The sequence below is a fragment of the Psammomys obesus genome, unplaced genomic scaffold (assembly GCF_907164565.1).
Source record: "Psammomys obesus unplaced genomic scaffold, mPsaObe1.curated_primary_1811, whole genome shotgun sequence".
NCBI classification, from domain to species: Eukaryota; Metazoa; Chordata; class Mammalia; order Rodentia; family Muridae; genus Psammomys; species Psammomys obesus.
Genome location: NW_026596101.1, coordinates 1,143,979 through 1,163,394, shown reverse-complemented (window position 1 = coordinate 1,163,394; position 19,416 = coordinate 1,143,979). Strand labels below are relative to the sequence as shown.

General features: G+C 48.9%; 1 protein-coding gene across 6 annotated transcripts; it reads left to right on the top strand.

The window, feature by feature from the left end:
• Positions 1–641: 641 nt before the first annotated feature.
• On the top strand, positions 642–17,478 carry Brpf1 (bromodomain and PHD finger containing 1). 6 transcript variants are annotated; one of them, XM_055628504.1, is made up of 14 exons: positions 642–1,019; positions 2,861–3,466; positions 7,178–8,137; positions 9,241–9,403; positions 9,759–9,890; positions 10,248–10,394; positions 11,129–11,438; positions 11,760–12,077; positions 12,395–12,679; positions 13,176–13,323; positions 14,316–14,452; positions 14,555–14,673; positions 14,975–15,129; positions 16,596–17,478. In XM_055628504.1, the coding sequence occupies exons 2-14, from the start codon at positions 2,871–2,873 to the stop codon at positions 16,777–16,779; spliced, it is 3,654 nt and encodes a 1,217-aa protein (XP_055484479.1). In that variant the 5' UTR covers positions 642–1,019; positions 2,861–2,870; the 3' UTR covers positions 16,780–17,478. The 6 variants fall into 6 exon arrangements, with proteins under 6 accessions (XP_055484479.1, XP_055484477.1, XP_055484476.1 ...); XM_055628506.1 differs by having other exon boundaries at positions 643–1,019; positions 10,248–10,376; XM_055628505.1 differs by having other exon boundaries at positions 643–1,019; positions 10,248–10,376; positions 11,757–12,077.
• Positions 17,479–19,416: the final 1,938 nt, after the last annotated feature.

The window sequence follows — 19,416 nt, the reverse complement described above, 5'->3', positions numbered from 1 at the left end:
CCTGCTACACTGTAGTGCTCTTTCTCAGCTCCACCTTCCAGACTCGTCCAGTGCTCCGCCCTCTCTTTCTTGGGACCCTCAGGCCCACTCTTCCGGCCGCCGTCAAAGGGACGCCGCTTTCTAGTGGCTCCGCCCCCTAACTACAAGCTCCTCCCTTGCCGACCTAATCTTCCCTTATCGCCCCGCCCCAGCCTATAGCTGCGGGCCCCTGCGGCTCCAGTGGCGTCCGTCGGGCTCTGGGCCCTACCCCCAGCTCCGCCCCACCCTGCGCTCCCGCCCCGTCCCTCCCGGAAGCCTTCCTCGGAGACCAAGGCCAGGTCCCTACCGCAGCAGCCGCGCCAGCAGGAGGGAGGGAGCAAGGAGGCGGTGGCAGAGGGGGAGGGGAGGAGGGCGGGCTCCTCACGCCCAGCCTCGCGCTGCCCGTCCGTGGTCGCAGATTCGCCACAAACGGCCCGAGGACCCCCACATCCCCAAAACTGCGACTTCGGTCTCTAGAAACCTCCCCTCGGACATGGAGGCACTCGCTGAACCCTGCGCGGCGCCCAGAGGTCTTTTCCAGGCCCATCGGCTGGACGCTCACTCCTTAGAGGACCGGCAAGGAACCGTGGCGAAAGTGCATCTGTGCGGCGCCACGGGGCCGCGTTTACCCAGGCGGTCGCCGTCGCCGTCGCTGCTGCTGCCGCCGCTGCCACAGCCTTTGCCGCCACGGTCTCGCCGCCGCTGTCCCCGTGCCGCCTCCGGGAGCCCCTCCATTGTTCCGGCGGTACCGGGTTCCCAGGCCAGGAGACCCAAAAGCTCGGAAAACGCGAGGGTGCTTGCGGAATTGCGACGCTGGGGCGCCGGCGGGACCGGGAGCGGCAGGGGTCAGCGCGGGAAGCCGGGGGGAGCCGGGGCGGCCAGCTCCGCGTCCCGGAGTTCGGGTTTTCCCTTCCCGCCCCGCCTCTCCCCGCCGGCCTCCCCACGCGGGGTCAGAGCCCCGGCGGGCGCCCCCGGCAATGATCCCGGACTGGAGGTGGCCGGTGAGTACGGGCCGGGTTCGGGCGACAGTGCCAGTGGAGAAGGGGCATCCCTGGCGATGCGCGATAGGCGCCTCCCGGGCCCCTCGGGCGGGAAGCATTGACAGGCCATTCGTTTGTGGAGAGCGTCCGCGGCAACAGTGAGTCTTTTGGGGCTGCCTGGGCGAGAGGCAGGAGGGAATTTTGACTTGTTGCCCTTTGACAAAAGGGAAGTGGCACAGTATTCGGGAGACCCGGCTCCAGCTCCGTGGGCCTGGTCTTGTTCCTAGTCCCCTACTTCTTCCCTCAGCTTCTGGAGTTCCCAGGAGTAGATGCTTCCGCCATGCCCCAGGGCCCCAGGGCTTTCAGAGCTAAGTTCTGAGCGCACCTTCGTGCCTCTGACGCCAGGTCTCTTGGGGCACTGTGCCAGTTCGGGAACCAGGGCAGCAAAGCGTCCACCAGGGACCCAGCTTGGAAAGAGTTGAGCTTGTTTGTGCCTATAATTGGTTTCGTGTTTAAAGGTACAGCAGCAGATAGCAAGTAGAAGTGAGTGGAGTTGAGTGTGTAGCTTTGCTGCCTTGGAAGTCAAAGGCTGTCGACAGAGGGACTAGAGCTGCCCACTCTTAGGAGAAGGGAGAGGCTGAGAGTCACTGTCTGTCAGGGAGGTCAGGCAGGTCTTGCATTGGTGGTCCCTAGCACCCTCGTTCAGCTAGTCCTGAGAGAAATTGGGGCAGTACCAGACTAAGCTGGGCTCCCTGGGGTTTGGTGCCATCTGCTGTCTCTACTCACCCAGAAACATTGGGGTGGGGGAGGGCTAGCCCTTGAGAACCCTGGAACATAATGCCTAGATTTTCATGTTCCTCTTTGTACCCTCAGGACCTGGCACTTGGTAGGCTCTGAGTTAATGTTGCATGAGTCTGTAAATGAGGAAATCAAGTGTGGCCTATGCTGTTTTCTCTGGGCAAATGACTATTTTCATCTGGTTCCTCCCTATATCTCCCCACCCAGCTCTAGGGTGAGGCTTCCCATGAAGACCTCAGCAATACACCGATCATTGACCACTCAGGCTTAAATACAGACAACTTTTATACTTAATCCGATCTTCCTCAACTCCCAATCTGGTGGTCTTCTCATATTCATTCAACAGGCTTTTCATTTTACTTGCCAAGGCTTGAGAGTCCAGTACATGGTAGGAACCAGGGAGTTAGGAGTAGACAAGTCTGGTATCTACTGAAGATCTCCTAGTAGAATGGGAGAAGTCAGAACTAGAAAATGTCATGCTGGGGGTGAAAATGCTGTGGGAACAGTTTTTCCGTGGGAGAGTCAAAGAAGTCATAATAAAAGTGTCATTTGAACTAGGTTTTGAGGAATTTGTAGAAGCCCACCAGTCAGCATTCCTAATAGGGCACTCTTGTACCTTGAGAGATTATAACATCCAGGGAATTTTAGGCTGCTTTGTATAGACAACTATAACTACTGAGAAGGATCTAGAAAGGAAAACTAGAGCCAGATAACAAAAAGAATTCCTTGCATGTTTTCCAAGATAGTTTGAATATTAATCCTGTGAAGCTGGAGAGCAGCAGGAGGTTTTCAGTCATGTTATTGATATGATCATTGTGACTTGGTAGAGCACTCTAGTCCCTTATGTGTGACTGGGCAAAAGGAATTGAGACATAAGCAGGATGACCAAGCAACAGGTCTTAAAGGCCCGGACCAGGACCTTGGTAAAGGAGTTGACATGTAGACATGCTCTAAAGAGAGGCTGGCCAGGACATGGTGACCTTGTGAGAAGGAAGACTAAAGAATGTGGGCTGTATGGTGCAGGGGCTGGGTAAGGCCTGTGCTAACTGATCTGTGTATTCTAGATGTGACAGCATGGGGGTGGACTTTGATGTGAAGACCTTCTGCCACAACTTGCGGGCAACTAAGCCACCATACGAGTGTCCTGTGGAGACCTGCCGCAAGGTTTACAAAAGTTACAGTGGTATCGAGTACCACCTGTACCACTATGACCACGACAGCCCACCGCCCCCACAGCAGACCCCACTGCGAAAGCACAAAAAGAAAGGGCGCCAGTCACGACCAGCCAACAAGCAGTCACCCAGCCCCTCTGAGGTCTCACAGTCACCAGGCCGAGAGGTAATGAGCTATGCTCAGGCCCAGCGCATGGTAGAGGTTGACCTTCATGGCCGTGTCCACCGAATCAGCATCTTTGACAACCTGGATGTGGTGTCAGAGGATGAGGAGGCCCCTGAGGAGGCTCCTGAGAATGGCAGCAACAAGGAGAACACCGAGACACCTGCGGCTACACCTAAGTCAGGCAAGCATAAGAACAAGGAGAAACGAAAGGATTCCAACCACCACCACCACAGCGCTCCCGCCAGTGCTGCTCCCAAACTGCCTGAGGTGGTATACCGTGAGCTAGAGCAAGATACCCCTGATGCACCACCCAGGCCCACTTCCTACTACCGGTAAGACCACCACCATCTCCTACCTCTAGAAAACTAGTCAAAACCAAAGGAGATGACAGGCTACTAGGAGACAGTAGAGGTGAAAGAAAGCACTAGCCTGCCAAGGCAGTGTAAAGTTTCCCTTAGCCCTATTGGCACATTCCAGGTCCTGTGTTCTGTGTTTTATAGCTGTCTCTCCTTTCCCTGTTCCCCCCCCCCCCCTTACATTTAATTAAGATTTGTTTTGGGGGTTTGCTTGTGTGTGTTTTGGTTTGTTTCTGTTTTTGAGACACTGTTCCCCTGACTGACCTAGAACTCATTGTATAGCCCAGGTTGACCTTGAACTGATAAGAAAGCTGCCTGCCTCTGCCTCCTGAATATTGTATGACATTGCACCCAGCTATAGCCACCTCTTTATTTTTCAGAACTCTCTCAAATAGTCATTATTCTCATTTTCCAGGCCTGTCAACAGTCACTTGCTAGGAATCTCTGAACTAAGTCTGAGACCCAGGTCTACCAAGCCTCAAGGCTGCATTGTTTACCTGCATCCAACATCCTGGTTCTAGAACCCTCATCTGCAGAGCAGGTGCAGTGTTCTTCCCTAGGGCAGAAGATATTGGCTTTCTAAGGCCCTAAAGGCAGGTGGTAAATCTGATGTAATTTCACCATTTTCTGTTACTGTCACAGCTTTGTAAGCAGCATTTTCATAGTTGACGTAGTCCCGCTGTAGTAGCTCTTTTGTTCATTTTTTTCTTGGTACTCCATTCCTTCTAAGAGCTAATCATAGTGGCTCCTATTGAAGTGCAAGCATTCCTAATTAAAAAAAATTTTTTTTTACATTTATTCATTTGTGTGTCTGCACATGCACTTGCATCACAGCACCTGTGGGCCAGGCTGGAGAACTACTTTTGGGGCGGTCAGTTCTCTCTATAATGCAGGTCCCAGAATTAGATTTAGGTCATCAGGTACGGTAGCCAGCACCTTTATCCACTGAACATGAAAAAAAAAAGATTTAGGTGGGTGGACAGTGGGTAGTAAAACTATATTCAGAGATCTCAGCCACAGGACATTACCAAAACTAATTGTAAATACCCCCTTGGAGTCCTGGCAGCCAGAGCCAGGAGAGCACATTGTTCATTAGTCTTTTTGTAAAGGCTCTTGTGTGAAAAGTGACTTTTGCTAAATACACAGTCCACTCGATATTACAGTGACTGTCTGGGAACACAGTGACACGGTGTGTGTGTCTGTGTACACATACATATTACTTTCCTCTCCTTTGTCCAAGTTTTAGCAGGTCTTCCTTATTTTTTCTCCTTTAGTCTGTTTAACCCATTTCTCCTTCTGGTTTTCCACTCTTACTCTTTTCTCTTTGGATTTACTATCTTGCTTTCTTCACCCCAAACATAGGCCCCTCTATGGGCCTTCCTCTCCTCCTTGGCATGATCTGCTCTCACAGGTAGTCCAGCCCAACGTACTCAGATCCTTCTCTTCCTCCCCACACACAGTCACTTTCCTGCTGGGATCAGATCTTTTCTTCAGAGGAGCAGTTTTCAACTGGTTGCAGCCAGTTAGGAGTTAATGTTGTTGAAATTATGATAGTTAGCAAATTTCCCATGTTTTAGAAATGATTTACTTTTGCAAAAACTTGAGAAAGTCTGAAGTCATTGCTCTAATAATACAATTTTCTCTTGCTCAAATTCCAGGGCACTTCTTGAGGGGGAGGGAGAGGGTGGTGTGTTAGCTGGTGTGTCAAGAATTGTGCATGACACATAGCCCACCTATCTGTGCCACAGTCTGTAATTTGGAAGCCTGTGGGAGTATGTTATGTACCATCACATGACAGTTCATGTGTCATGGCAAAGGAACAGGTAAGACCTGATGTGTATGAGAACTAGTGCAAGTCCTAGAACCGTCCAGCTAGTTCACACCAGCTCAGATCATACTCTTATTCTGGGAGCACAGTTGTGGTACCTTGGGGAAGAGGGGAAAAGGACAAAAGCTGCCTCCTACACACATTTTAGTCTCTCTCCTCCCTGCCACCCCCAAAATGCCTTTCATTTGAACAACACCTATATCTGTACAGTGAATCAAACGTGATCCCTGCCTCTATCTAGAGAAGGACTTAGGCATAAACAGCTATAATTCAAGGCATGGTGGGCTAGGGCTCTACAAAGGCTAATAATAAAATTGACATTTTTTTGAATACTTGTTCTATGTGAAGCACTGTTATACCTTTACTAACTCATTTTATGCTCACAACAGCTGTGTCAAGCAGGTTCATGTTAGCATTGCAACTCGATAGATGAGGAAACCAGGGCCTATGGAATTAAGAGCTTAAAGTCATATTCTGTCATACAGAGACTAGGCAGTATGGCTTCAGAGCTTCTGTGCACCTGGCCTGCTCAGAGATCCATTTTCCATATAGAGAAAGAGTAATTAACATTCTACTAGAATATGCTGTGTGTCACTTGATTTAGCCTCCTTCTTTCTTCCTAATACAGGGTCTCATGTATCCTAGACTGGCCTCCAACTCACAGGGTACTAGCCTTGAATTCTTGATTCTTCTGCCTCTACCTCTTACATGCTGTGCCATCACACCTTGCTTTATGGAGTGCCAGGGATTGAACCAGGGCTTTGTGCATGCTAGGCAAGCACTCTACCGAGAATATCCCCAGCTCCTTGGCCATTCACTTTCATAATTTTATTTAAAGTTATTTACTGAATATAGCCCTTGTATTATCAGTAAATCTTTGGTGCCAAGCAGAGCAGTACTGTCTTGAAGGTGGCAGAATGGCAGAGACAAAAGTTTAAAACCAGGATTCTTCAAAGCCAAAGTCCTGTTCTTGTCTTATACTATGTAGTTGACAATGCCAGAGTCTAGTCAGCATAAGGCAGGGTAAGGTGGGTGCCTTCTGGGTCACAGCCACTTGGAGCAGCCCTCTGCTGTAGGCCTGCTGGCTCAGAGAGTACTGAAGTAGGTGAGGAAAAGGCTAGGGCCAGAGACTGGATGCCACTCTGTTACTCATGGTGATATGACCTAAGTGTAATAGGTTGTTAACAATTTTTCTCAAAGCTTCACTTTCTTCATCTACAAATAAAGATGATAAGAACACTAGAATCTGCTAGCTATAATGAGAATCGATGCAACTTTGCCTAGTACCTGACCCATAGTAAGTGCTCAGTCAGTCATAGCTATTATCTTTCAAGATTATCCAGAGAACAAACACTGTATGTACAATTTGAAAGACCCCTAGAACCATCTGAGAGAACATCATGAGTACTTGTCAGCTTTGCTAAAGCAGGCCTGTATTCATTTTCCAGTGATGTCTAAGAAATTGCCTTCCTCTGACAGTACAATCCCCCATACTCCCACAATGGGCCCTTACTGCTCCAGCCTCTCCCCCTTGGGGTCTGGCTGAACCTCTATACTTCAGGGAAGGCAGCATCATATGATAGCTACAACATGAGTACTAGAGAAGTAGGCCTGTGTTTACAACCAGCTCTCAGACACTCTCTTCAAGTACACTGAGGAAGTTAACTTCTCCTATGTTTAGGTCTCCTTTTCTGCAAGACAGGAATGATTCTAGTATTTGTACATGTGCAGTTAAGGTAAGGCTAGAATGAGACATGCAAACATGAATAGAGGCTGAGTGCTTGGAAGCAAGCACAATGCTTTGTCTGAAGGGAAAAGATATTAGCCATGTGATGCTGAGCTGCCCGTGTTCACTGCAGGTACATTGAGAAATCTGCAGAAGAGCTGGATGAGGAGGTGGAGTATGACATGGACGAAGAGGACTATATCTGGCTGGATATCATGAATGAGCGGCGGAAGACAGAGGGTGTGAGTCCTATCCCACAAGAGATCTTTGAGTACCTAATGGACCGGTTGGAGAAGGAGTCGTACTTTGAAAGTCACAATAAAGGTGACCCCAATGCACTAGTGGATGAAGATGCTGTGTGCTGTATCTGCAATGATGGCGAGTGCCAGAACAGCAATGTCATCCTCTTCTGTGACATGTGCAACTTGGCTGTGCACCAAGAGTGCTATGGTGTCCCCTATATTCCTGAAGGCCAGTGGCTGTGCCGCCGTTGCCTGCAGTCACCTTCTCGTGCAGTGGACTGTGCTCTGTGCCCCAATAAGGGTGGTGCCTTCAAGCAGACAGATGATGGCCGCTGGGCCCACGTGGTGTGTGCCTTGTGGATCCCTGAGGTCTGCTTTGCCAACACAGTCTTCCTAGAACCTATTGACAGCATTGAGCACATCCCACCAGCCCGCTGGAAGCTCACCTGCTACATTTGCAAACAGCGGGGCTCTGGAGCCTGCATCCAGTGCCACAAGGCCAATTGCTACACAGCCTTCCATGTGACATGTGCCCAACAGGCTGGCCTTTATATGAAGATGGAACCTGTGCGGGAGACAGGTGCCAATGGCACCTCCTTTAGTGTCCGCAAGACAGCCTACTGTGACATCCACACACCCCCAGGTTCCGCTCGCCGTCTGCCTGCCCTATCCCACAGTGAGGGTGAGGAGGAGGAGGATGAAGAAGAAGATGAGGGTAAGAGCTGGAGCTCAGAGAAGGTCAAGAAGGCCAAAGCCAAGTCCCGGATTAAGATGAAGAAAGCCCGGAAGATCTTGGCAGAGAAGCGGGCAGCGGCACCTGTGGTGTCTGTGCCCTGCATTCCACCACACAGGTACAGAGGCAACAGTGGGCAGGGAGGGGTTGAGAAGCCCTCAGAAGGACTGTGTGGCCTGAGTAGAGTGGTCAGCTTGCCTTCCTATCAGGAGCTGTATGGATGTAAAACAAAAACAAAAACAAAAAAAAAAAGGAAATTTAAAAAGGTGATTTTAAGGCACCTGACTTTTGCATTAGGAGTCAGAAACTAAGCTTTTTTCTGGCCGACAACACATTTAAACTGCCCTTCTTTTTGATGGTGCAGTTTGTTAAGATGAAGTAGCCACTGTGGAAAAGTAATCTTCCCATAAAAGGAGAATCAATGAAAAGTGGAGAGGAGAAGGCTCAGAAAGTTGTGAAGGGGCTGGGTGCAGTTCAGTGGTCAGATGTGCTGAGCATGCAAAGGGGCCTAGGGTTAGTGCCCAGCACAGGGGGGGAAAGTGGATTACATATGTTATGAACCAGAAGTGCTACATGTTCTCTAATGGCCTCTATGTTCTTAAGGGTTCTTTCCATGCTATGGACTATGCTTTGTGGAGTGCTATTCAGTCAGGCTATGATTGTTAGTTGTTTTTAGCTTTCTTGTGTTGTCTGGTTTACTTCACCATGGGCTTCTGCTGTACTTATAATTTATCTTCACTTGATCATAGAAAAAAGGCCAACAAGTGATGGGTCACTTATCTTCCCCACAGGCTCAGTCTGAGAGATCAGAGTCTAATTGTGCCCAGGCTGCAGTGACTAAGCAGACAGGCGGACTGATGTTGTTCTGCTTAGTGCTGAGAGCTTGGTTTCCTCTCTGCTGTGTTGTGCCACTCACTCAAGGCACTGTTCATTATGCCTTAAGTCCAGAGTTCCAAACTCCTCCTTTTTTTTCCTTCTCTTCTTTTTGAGACAGAATCTCTTATAGTAGGCTGGGCTTAAACTCCATATAAAGCCAAATACGACCTTGAGCTTCTGGATACTTTTGTCCCCACCTCCTAAGTGCTGGCATTACGGGTGTGAGCTACCATGCCTACTTTTCTAGACCTTTCTGATGAGCATCATAGCCCCTACTCATGCCCATTCAGGAACTTACTGGCAGTCAGAACCTAACAGGTTTTTACTTTGTTCCCTGGTTCCCAGGCTCAGTAAGATCACCAACCGGCTGACCATTCAGAGGAAGAGCCAGTTCATGCAGAGGCTACACAGCTACTGGACTCTAAAACGACAGTCACGGAATGGGGTCCCACTACTGCGGCGCCTGCAGACACACCTTCAGTCTCAGAGGAACTGTGATCAAATTGGGGTACCGTGTCCAAATCCCTGTGGGCTGTGGAAGCTAATACCAACAAAGGGCAAGGACCAAAATTTGTAACAATAACCTCCAGGATCAAAGAGCTTAAATTAGACCCCCACCTCCAAATACAGGCTCAGCATGAAATCTCTATCAGTTTTGTGGAAAGGCATTGTTCCTGTGTGTTCATTAATTCAACAAACATACTGAGCATTTTCTTGGATAGACTAGATTGTTACACTAGATGAGGTGCTATTGATAAATTACTGGGCTTTGTCCTTGGTTGCCCTGTCCTTGGCCTAGGCTCCTCTCCTGGATTCTCACCTGGCTCTCTCACCATTTTCTGATGCCCCTTTTACCTCTATAGAGAGATTCTGAAGATAAAAACTGGGCCCTCAAAGAACAGCTCAAGTCCTGGCAGAGGCTCCGCCATGACCTGGAGCGAGCTCGGCTTCTGGTGGAGCTGATCCGAAAACGAGAGAAACTCAAAAGAGAGACGGTGAGTGCTCCTGGGCCAGCCCTGGTTCTCAAAGCAGAACACAGCTTTGGAGGAGGGAGTGCGTGTAACCCTAGCCAGGAAGCACCAAGGCCCATACTGGCATTAAGTGTCCCAGCACTATGCTTTTAGGCCTGTGGGAATCCAAGTGTCAAAGGAGACTGCATAGAATCCTAACCTCTGTGATCCAGGCAGCCGAGGCCAGGTGTTCAAGGAAGGGGGACCAAAGTAGACAGAGACAGCTTTCTTTCATGGCGCCTAAATGAGAAATCATGTTCCTAAGCCAGTAAGGACCATCTCCTTTGACCTCTGCTGAGGGCCTGGCCAGGACCTGGCTGATCCAGCCTTTTTCTGTGTCAGATCAAGATCCAGCAGATTGCCATGGAGATGCAGCTGACCCCTTTCCTCATCCTCCTCCGAAAAACCTTGGAGCAGCTCCAAGAGAAGGACACAGGCAACATCTTCAGCGAGCCGGTCCCTCTGTCTGAGGTAACCGAATTGGACGAAGTAAGAATCCCTTCCCCTCACTCCAACTTCTTTCTCTTCCTCTTCCAGTTGGACCCTTGCTGCAGGTCTGGCCCAGGGACTAGGTGGGGACGTAGATGTAAAGGGTTCGGTGGCACTTGGGCAGGGTGAACTAGAGCTACATGTATCACTTGGACTCTTGTCTTATCCTTATCACACCCCAAGAACTCAGAATGGGAGGCCATCTGCACTCCTTCCCACAGTCTGCCAGATGAATAATCACAGGTCAGGAAGATGCTTTCAGGGTTTCAACCTTAGACTAGAAACTTTAGAAGGCTCGGACTCTAAAGAGCCAGCTCTGAAGCCCTAGGTTAACTCTTCCCTCTGAAAGATTTAAAATGGGACATTTGAGGCAGCAGCCTCCTTACCATAAGCCTTATGACAAGCAAGAACAACAGTAAGGACACAGGGTGGTATAATTTTAGAGAATTCTCCTGGCCTTTTTCTCATTAAAGCTTCCAATGGTTCCAGGAAATAGATTTGCCTGCATTTTCATCACCACTTCCAGGGGAGGAAAATTAGGCTCAGGGAGATTAAGACACCAAGGTTACACAGCTTGTGACTACCAAAGTCAGACTAGAACTTCCCTTGTACTACCTGCCTGCCTGCCTCTTAACTATGGTGGGAGGAGGGTTACTAGATGCATTTCAGAGGGACTATTAGGGTTTGGGGGAATGAGAACAGATCTCCACTTAGACACTTACCTGCTCTCCCAGGTACCTGACTACCTAGACCACATCAAAAAACCCATGGACTTTTTCACCATGAAGCAGAACTTGGAGGCTTACCGCTACTTGAACTTTGATGATTTTGAGGAGGACTTCAACCTCATTGTCAGCAACTGCCTAAAGTATAACGCCAAGGACACCATCTTCTACAGGGCAGCAGTGCGACTCCGTGAGCAGGGTGGTGCTGTGCTCCGTCAGGCCCGGCGCCAGGCAGAAAAGATGGGCATTGACTTTGAGACGGGCATGCATATCCCTCACAACCTGGCCGGAGATGAGGCTCCACACCACAGTGAAGATGGTGGGTGATAAGACATCTGCATGCATAGAGGGTAATGCCAGAGATGACAGCTTTCCAAAAATTCCTTCCTGGGAGCAGGCAGTACAGGCAGAAAGCAGCTGGGCTGAGCAGCAGCAGGCTAGCCCCAGGAATGTGCCCCCAAAAGCCAGACTTTGTGAATGGATAGCTGGGCCACCATTCTATATACTTGTGCTGTTTTGCAGCTGTTCCTGGGAGAAGCCAGTGGAAAGAGTGGGCTTCCTGCTGCCTGCCCAGGTTCAAGGGGCCCATTGGGCTGTCCTGAACCTGACCTTTCTCCCCCACAACTCTCCCTGGCAGCAGAGGAAGAACGGCTGGTGCTGCTGGAGAATCAGAAACACCTGCCAGTAGAAGAGCAGCTGAAGTTGTTGTTGGAGCGGCTGGACGAAGTCAATGCCAGCAAGCAGAGTGTGGGCCGCTCCCGGCGTGCAAAAATGATCAAGAAAGAGATGACAGCATTGCGGCGGAAGCTTGCTCACCAGCGGGAGACTGGCCGGGATGGACCTGAGCGTCATGGTCCCTCTGGTCGGGGCAATCTGACACCTCACCCAGCAGCCTGTGACAAAGATGGACAGACTGACAGTGCTGCAGAAGAGAGTAGCAGCCAAGAGACAAGCAAAGGTCTGAACCCCAAAGCAATGTGGACCCCAAAGCAAATCAGACTTTGGCTCTGCAGCATGTACTCAGCCCTGCTGTCCCCTAGGGAGAGTTCCTTCCTGCACAGCCAGCTGCACTTTCTCCTTCATTCCCTGGTCAGGTAGCCTCTTAGCAACCTCTCTAGCTGTTGGTATGAGTCATTCTAAATTCCCAAGCTCCAAATTATTTCCCCAACTCTAGATAGAGTAATGATCCAATATTCCTAGGGTGTGATCCTGGAATCTATACTTCTTTCTCATTTTAGGCCCTTCACCAACTCCTTCTTTCTTTCTCTGCTCCAGGCTTGGGTCCCAACATGTCCTCAACCCCTGCACATGAGGTGGGCAGGAGAACCTCAGTTCTGTTCTCCAAAAAGAACCCGAAGACAGCTGGACCGCCCAAGAGGCCGGGCCGCCCCCCAAAAAACCGGGAGAGCCAGATGACCCCCAGCCACGGAGGCAGTCCTGTGGGGCCCCCCCAGCTTCCCATCATGGGCTCCCTACGTCAGCGCAAGAGGGGTAGGAGCCCCCGGCCCAGTTCAAGCTCAGACAGCGACAGTGATAAGTCCACAGAAGATCCCCCAATGGGTGAGCCTCATCATCACCCAGTACCCCACCACCATCAAGAGAGTGAGCAGAGCTGCCATTCTTCCCAGTATACTTTGAGCTCTCCCTTGTTTCCCTATAAAACAGCTAGAAGGGTCCTGAGGAATCTTGTAATACCCTCATCTTTCATTTGTAAAAACTGAGGCCCAATAATATTGACCCAGCCAGGTTCCCATCTAGGCTCCCATCTAGGATCCCCGCAACCCCCAACACTTTACCTTTTCTCTTCTCTCCTTCCTTGGGGAACTTCCTGCCCTTTAAGCCTTTTGTATCTTTAGGCCAAGGGAAGGTGAGGGTCAGTACAGGACTTTGACCGGCTATGATAGGTGGCCTAGAGCTATCTTCTGCTTGCCAAGGCTGGAAGAATTTTTTAGCCCAGAAAGGGAGCCCAAATTCTCATTCCATCTTACCTCCATGCTGGCTCTGATCTACATCTTCCTGACCAGTTGGTTCCTTCCCTCCTCCTTTTTCCTCCAAGACTTACCAGCCAATGGATTCAGCAGTGGGAACCAGCCAGTGAAGAAGAGTTTCTTGGTGTACCGCAATGACTGCAACCTTCCCAGAAGCAGCTCAGACTCTGAGTCCAGCAGCAGCAGCAGCAGCAGTGCCGCCTCAGACAGGACCAGGTACCAGCCCTGCAGATGGGAAGCAGACTGCAGGATGCCTTTCCAGGTTTTCCCACTGGAAGCTGGGTGGCAGCCATTTCAGTCCAAAGGATAGGATAGAGTTGATACCAAGTGCCCCTGCAAAATAAATGGGATGGATCAGTCACCCGTCAGAACTGAAGACACTGTTGTAGGTTGAGCTGATGCTTTACAGCAGTGCAAACTGGTGCCTTGTAACTAGGATTCATCCATCAGACATACTTTATTTTGTCCACTCAGATGTTTTTAAAAACTGACTATAGGGGCTGCTCTTTCAGAGGATCCTGGTCCAATTCACAGCACCACATATTGTAGCTCCAGTTCCAGGGGGAGCTGATGCCCTTTTCTGGCTTCCACAGGTGCTGGATGCACATGATGGTACACAGACATATGTGCAAGCAAAATACCCATCCAGATGAAATAAATAATATCTAACAAAAGCCCAAAAGGATAGGATTAAATGTAGAAAAACAAAAATCTTAATCCACATAAAATTCTCAGTCTCTGTGTTCTCTTTAAAAAATCAGAGCATCAGCTGAGTGTGGTGGCTCATACCTAAAATCGTAGCACTTGGGAGGTTGAAGTAGGATTGTTACAAGCCTGGCAATTAATAAGTTCCAGGCCAGCCATGGCTACCATATGTAGCAAGACCCTGTCTCAAGGACTGGGGATGTAGCTTCTTGGTGGAGCCTTTGTCTAGTTTGTGAGGCCCTAGGATCAATTTCAGGTACTTCAAAACAATAAATAATAATAGAGGATCTGGCAGCTCTGGTTGGTATTTCTTGTAGACAGGCATGTTTTCTCTTCAGTGACTGAATTCTACATTAATCTGATTACTAGCCTAATCTTTAAGGGTTGCAAACTTCATACAGTCTCAGCTTCTAAAAAGTCTAGTTTTGGGAGTTTAACAAGGACCCCTGCCATGCCATATCCCATTTCCACCTCTGAATTGCATTCCAATTGTCTTTCCACAGCACAACACCCTCAAAACAAGGCCGGGGCAAGCCCTCCTTCTCTCGGGGTACATTCCCAGAGGACAGTAGTGAAGATACCTCAGGCACTGAGAATGAGGCCTACTCCGTGGGCACTGGCCGCGGCGTGGGCCACAGCAGTAAGTACCCTCACCCAAAGTCAGGGGTGCTGGGGACCCAGTTTCAAGGCCTTGCCAGCCCCACAGCTGCTAATCCACCCCCTCTTTCCCATTCCTGTGAAGTGGTAAGAAAGAGTCTGGGTCGAGGAGCTGGCTGGCTGTCAGAGGATGAAGACTCCCCATTGGATGCTCTGGACCTTGTATGGGCCAAATGCCGAGGCTATCCATCATACCCAGCTCTGGTAGGCCTATGTTTTCTCTCATTTTTACCCCTTGCTTTCCAGCCCTAGAACTGTGTGGCCTTGCCCTCTCCCTGCCAAGCTATGGAATACAGGGCTCCTTAGCATGTAGACTGGTAGACAGATGTAGTTGAGTACATCTCCCTATCTCTTCTCTTGCCCCATAGGTTCGCAAATGATACAGTAAGAGTCAACACTACAGTTCTAGTAGCATATTCTTCAGTAATATTCTTCAAATTTTCAGATATTGTAGCTTTGGGGAGGAAGTGACCTAAACAAAACTGGGCTTGTATTATACCCTCAGATCATTGATCCAAAGATGCCCCGAGAAGGTATGTTCCACCATGGGGTTCCCATCCCTGTACCACCACTGGAGGTTCTAAAACTTGGGGAACAGATGACGCAGGAAGCCAGAGAGCATCTCTACCTCGTTCTCTTCTTTGACAACAAACGAACCTGGTAAGGAAAGATGGGTGCATTTGGTGTGACTTAAAGCCACAGATGAAAATACAGCCATCTGTGATGTGGGGGCAGACTGCCAAGAGACACAACAGATCAGGTTATTATCAGGTTGTTAAGTGTGTGTGTTAGGGGCGGGGCACACTTAGAATAGCTCTAAGCAAAAGGGTGTATTGGTTCTGGGCCTGATGGGCTGAGTGGGCAGTAAGTAGCTGGGAAACAGCTGTAACTAGAAACCAAAGGACCATCAGTGACAGACAAATTTAGGGTGGCTGTCTGCCCACATTCAGATGGCTTCTAGACTTTATTTTTCCCACCTTTCCCTCTTTAGTAACAGGATGAGGAAAAGCAAGCATAAACATTCAGGCTTTCAGTCCCTCTTCAAAGTTTTATTAATCGCCTACAGATGATAATCTGTAGTCTCTTGAAGTGGCTGGGACAGGATACCCGTTTGAGGCATTTTGCACCCATAAAATGCCCTGTGGTTTCGCTGTAGAATTAATATGCCTTCCCAGTGAGAAGTCACCCCTCATACTTAAGAAATTAATAAAGGAAAGTCTTTAATAATAGCATGCAACTAACTAGTCCTGGCTAATATACAAAAGGGACCCAAACTCAAACAGACTCAAACAAAAAATATTACCAGTGTATATAGGCCTTAGGCTTCTACATTCCACATACACTGTCATCCTTAAATCTCTTTCAGGTCATGGCCCCAGGTTACACTTTAAAAAATTGAAACAGAGACAGGAGACTGCAAGTCTGGCCACTTGGGCAAATAGGAACAAAGAAATTGCCAGAATTACTTAAGTATGCCAGGGCTGTTCTTTTCTGAAGAGTTGTTACCTAGGGTCATCTTGCTCACTTGGTAGGATTATGCTTTTCCTGAGAAGTGACCCACTTAATGGCAGACCAGGATGCCATTAATGATGGTATCTTGCACTGCCACCCTGAGATGCCCCTTAGAAGCATGTTCTTTGATATGGGGATGGGCCTGGTTGCTGGTTTTAAGTCAGTGCCACCTCCTTTAGTTCTGGGAATGGAGATTAATTGGATGTCAATCTTAGTGAGCAAATGTTAACAGAAACATTTTCTCTGAAACCCTTTACTCCCATTATGGTACAAAGTTTTCTTTCTTACAGTTTCTAACCTAGTTAGTCCACTACTTATCTTCCTATCATACTGGAGGCAGAACTCCTTTAGATAACTTCTACTTTATGTAATCATGCCTTTTAGTAACACCTTTATAACATCAATTTTATCACCTCAAGTTTGTCCTGTATCAGTTATCCTCCCCCTCCACCACCACAGTATAACTCTTGACTGGGCTATTCTAAATACACTATACAGTCCCTGGAGAGCAGGGGTGCTGAGAGTCATGCATTTCTAAATGAATGGAGTGCAGAAGGGCTAGTATTTTTCCCACTGAAATCCATACCTCATCTCATCTTTACCTTGTCTGACAGGCAGTGGCTGCCCAGGACTAAACTCGTCCCTCTGGGTGTGAACCAGGATCTAGACAAAGAGAAGATGCTGGAGGGCCGCAAGTCCAACATCCGCAAGTCAGTGCAGATTGCCTACCACAGGGCTCTGCAGCACCGCAGCAAGGTGCAGGGTGAGCAGAGCAGTGAGACCAGCGATAGTGACTGATAACTGTCAGAGCCCAGTAGTGCTCTGTGACCGCTCTCCTTCCCTTTGCTCACTGTCCTGGAGTGGTGCCGCCCTCTGCACTGATTAATTCCTGGTCATGGGGCCAGTCTCAGGGGAAGTTGGGTAGGGGAGATCCCTCCTGCCCTGAGTGCAGCTGGACTGTACAGAACACTCCAAGGGCCCATGGCCACTCAGTGCAAGGAGAGGAGAGGTCCCTCTCCTTGGTCAAAAAGAGCTCAAGACCTCATGGCATTGTAGGGCAGGGTGGTGGGCCATAGTTAAATACTGCATAAAACAGGCCATACCACCCCTACCTGCGCGTGCCAGGGGAATCCATAACTGCCTAGAGGCCTGAGGCCCTTGCAGGTGGTAAGGTAAGCCAGCATCTTCCCAGCCTAGCAGTGGGATTGATGTCTTGTCTAGCCTGGAAGAGGGGCACTAGGTGCCTCCTTCCCTGCTGTTGTAAATGCTGTAATTATTGGAGAATTTAAATTATTCTCATTTGTAATTGCGTTTCCGGGTCGCGCCAGAGTCATTTGGTACTAAAAAAGAAAAAGAGGAAAAAAAAAAAAAAAAAAAAAGGAAAAGAAAAAGAAAAAAAAAGATTGGAGCTTGTCTCTACTTCCTTTCTTTTTCCCATAGAATCTCCCCTACCTTTCAAACTGGTTTGTATTTATTTCAAAGGAAGAAATATATTGATTCTTAGAAAATAAAGTCTATTTAGAATTCTTTCTTCTTGCCTTCTACTAGGGCAGAGGGATTCAGAGGGAGAGGTCTTTGCCTCATGGATGACTTGTACTTTGTAACCAAGGGATTGCTGGCTACTGTGCATGGTAATCGTAAGACATACTAGTGAACTGGGTATTGTGGCACATTCTGTAATACCTGGACTTAGGGTGCTGAGGCCAGGCAGAATGATGTAACAAGAACCTATCTTTTAAAAGTTTCAATAGGAAAGCTAAGAGCTCACATTTCCATGCACTGCCCTATGTGCCTGAAATACATAAAAATACATAAACTGTCTCTAATTCCTGTAGTAACTATGGGTAGGCTAATAGGCTGATTATCTCCACAGTGACAGGCCATCCTAAGTACCTTTAGGTACACCATTATGTAATCTTTACAGGAAATATGGGGTGGGTTAATAGCTTGGTTATCTCAGGTGCTGGGGTTTAGAAAAATTAACCTGCCAAAGTTCCTACAACTAGAAATGCAGAGCTAGCATTTAAACTTGGGTCCATTTGTCTGGAAAGGTGGCTTTTCAACTACCATGCTAAAACCAGATAGAGTCCACTGCTGAGTTCCTTTGTCCTTCCAAATGTTTCCAGTCCTTTGTTGGGACCATAGTTTAAGTGCTTCTAACACTACAGTTGAGATGTTAATTGGGAACAAAGTAGGGTTGTACAAGACTGTTGATAGACATCCAACCTTGGCCTTTTTTCTAATTCAACCACTTGTTAGAATACCTTCTAAGTGCCAAACACGTGTAAGGTGACCTTTAGATGAGGTAACCACAGTAAGAAATGGCTGCCCAAGAATGGCTACTGAAGAATGAAACTGAGACAAAAGACTCCATTTGTTTTTTTAGTGGTGGTTTTTTGTTTTGTTTTGTTTTCCTGAGACCGGGTTTCTCTGTGTGGCCTTGGCTGTCCTGGACTCGCTTTGTAGACCAGGCTGGCCTCGAGCTCACAAAGATCCACTTGTCTCTGCCTCTGCAAGCGCTGGGATTACAGGTGTGCACCACCGTACGCAGCAAGACCCCATTTCTTTGAGGTTGATGCTTAATATGCTCTAGCAGGTGTGCTATGCCTTGCCAAGGGACACAAAAATAAATCAGCAGCAGGCCTTGTCCTTGAATTTGTAGTCCAATAATTTAGGTACAACCCCCAAATCTCTACTAAATGGAAAATGACCTAGTGTGTCAGGCTAATGTCCAAGATCATGTCTCCTAGCCCCCAACATTTCTTTTTAGTCTTCGAGAAAATTATAAATGATATAGTCATTTCTGGATCAAGGTGGCTGGTGCTGGTATTGGTCCGTTAGGCTGCCTGGGAGCTACACATTGGTACTTGGACTCAGTAAACCTCCCCCCCCCCCCCCCCAAAAAAAAAAAAAAAAAGCCCATACACAGGCCCTAGGCGGTGGTGGGCAAAGATAAGGTATACTGAAGGAACGTGCTCAGACTGGAGAGGGTAGCTGCAGCCGCAGGCTATGTCTGAGGCAGGCAAACCTGAGACTGGCCTCTGAAGCCTGGGTGGAAGCCCGAGATGGCGCATTCGGGGCCGCATGGCAGGAGGTGGAGGGGACAGCGCTGAAAAAAGATCCTCTGGGATTCACTCACAGTTGCCTCAGAAGAGGCTAGGAGGGGAAAGGCTTGGGCAAGTAAGGATGAGGTTCTTTTGGTTTGTTTCTTGAGACAGGGTCTCGCCATGTAGCCCAGCCTACTTAAGCCTCCAACGTGCCTCCCGCCTCTGCCTACCGAGTGCTGGGACGACAGGCGTATATCACCACGCCCCGCAAGGATATGGCTCCACTGAGGGCCAGCCCGAGAAGTCGCATGCCCTGAGATCACACCGAAAGCCCTGCGATGGGATGGCAGAGCCGAGCCGCGGACGGCCAATCGCCAGCTGCGAGGCC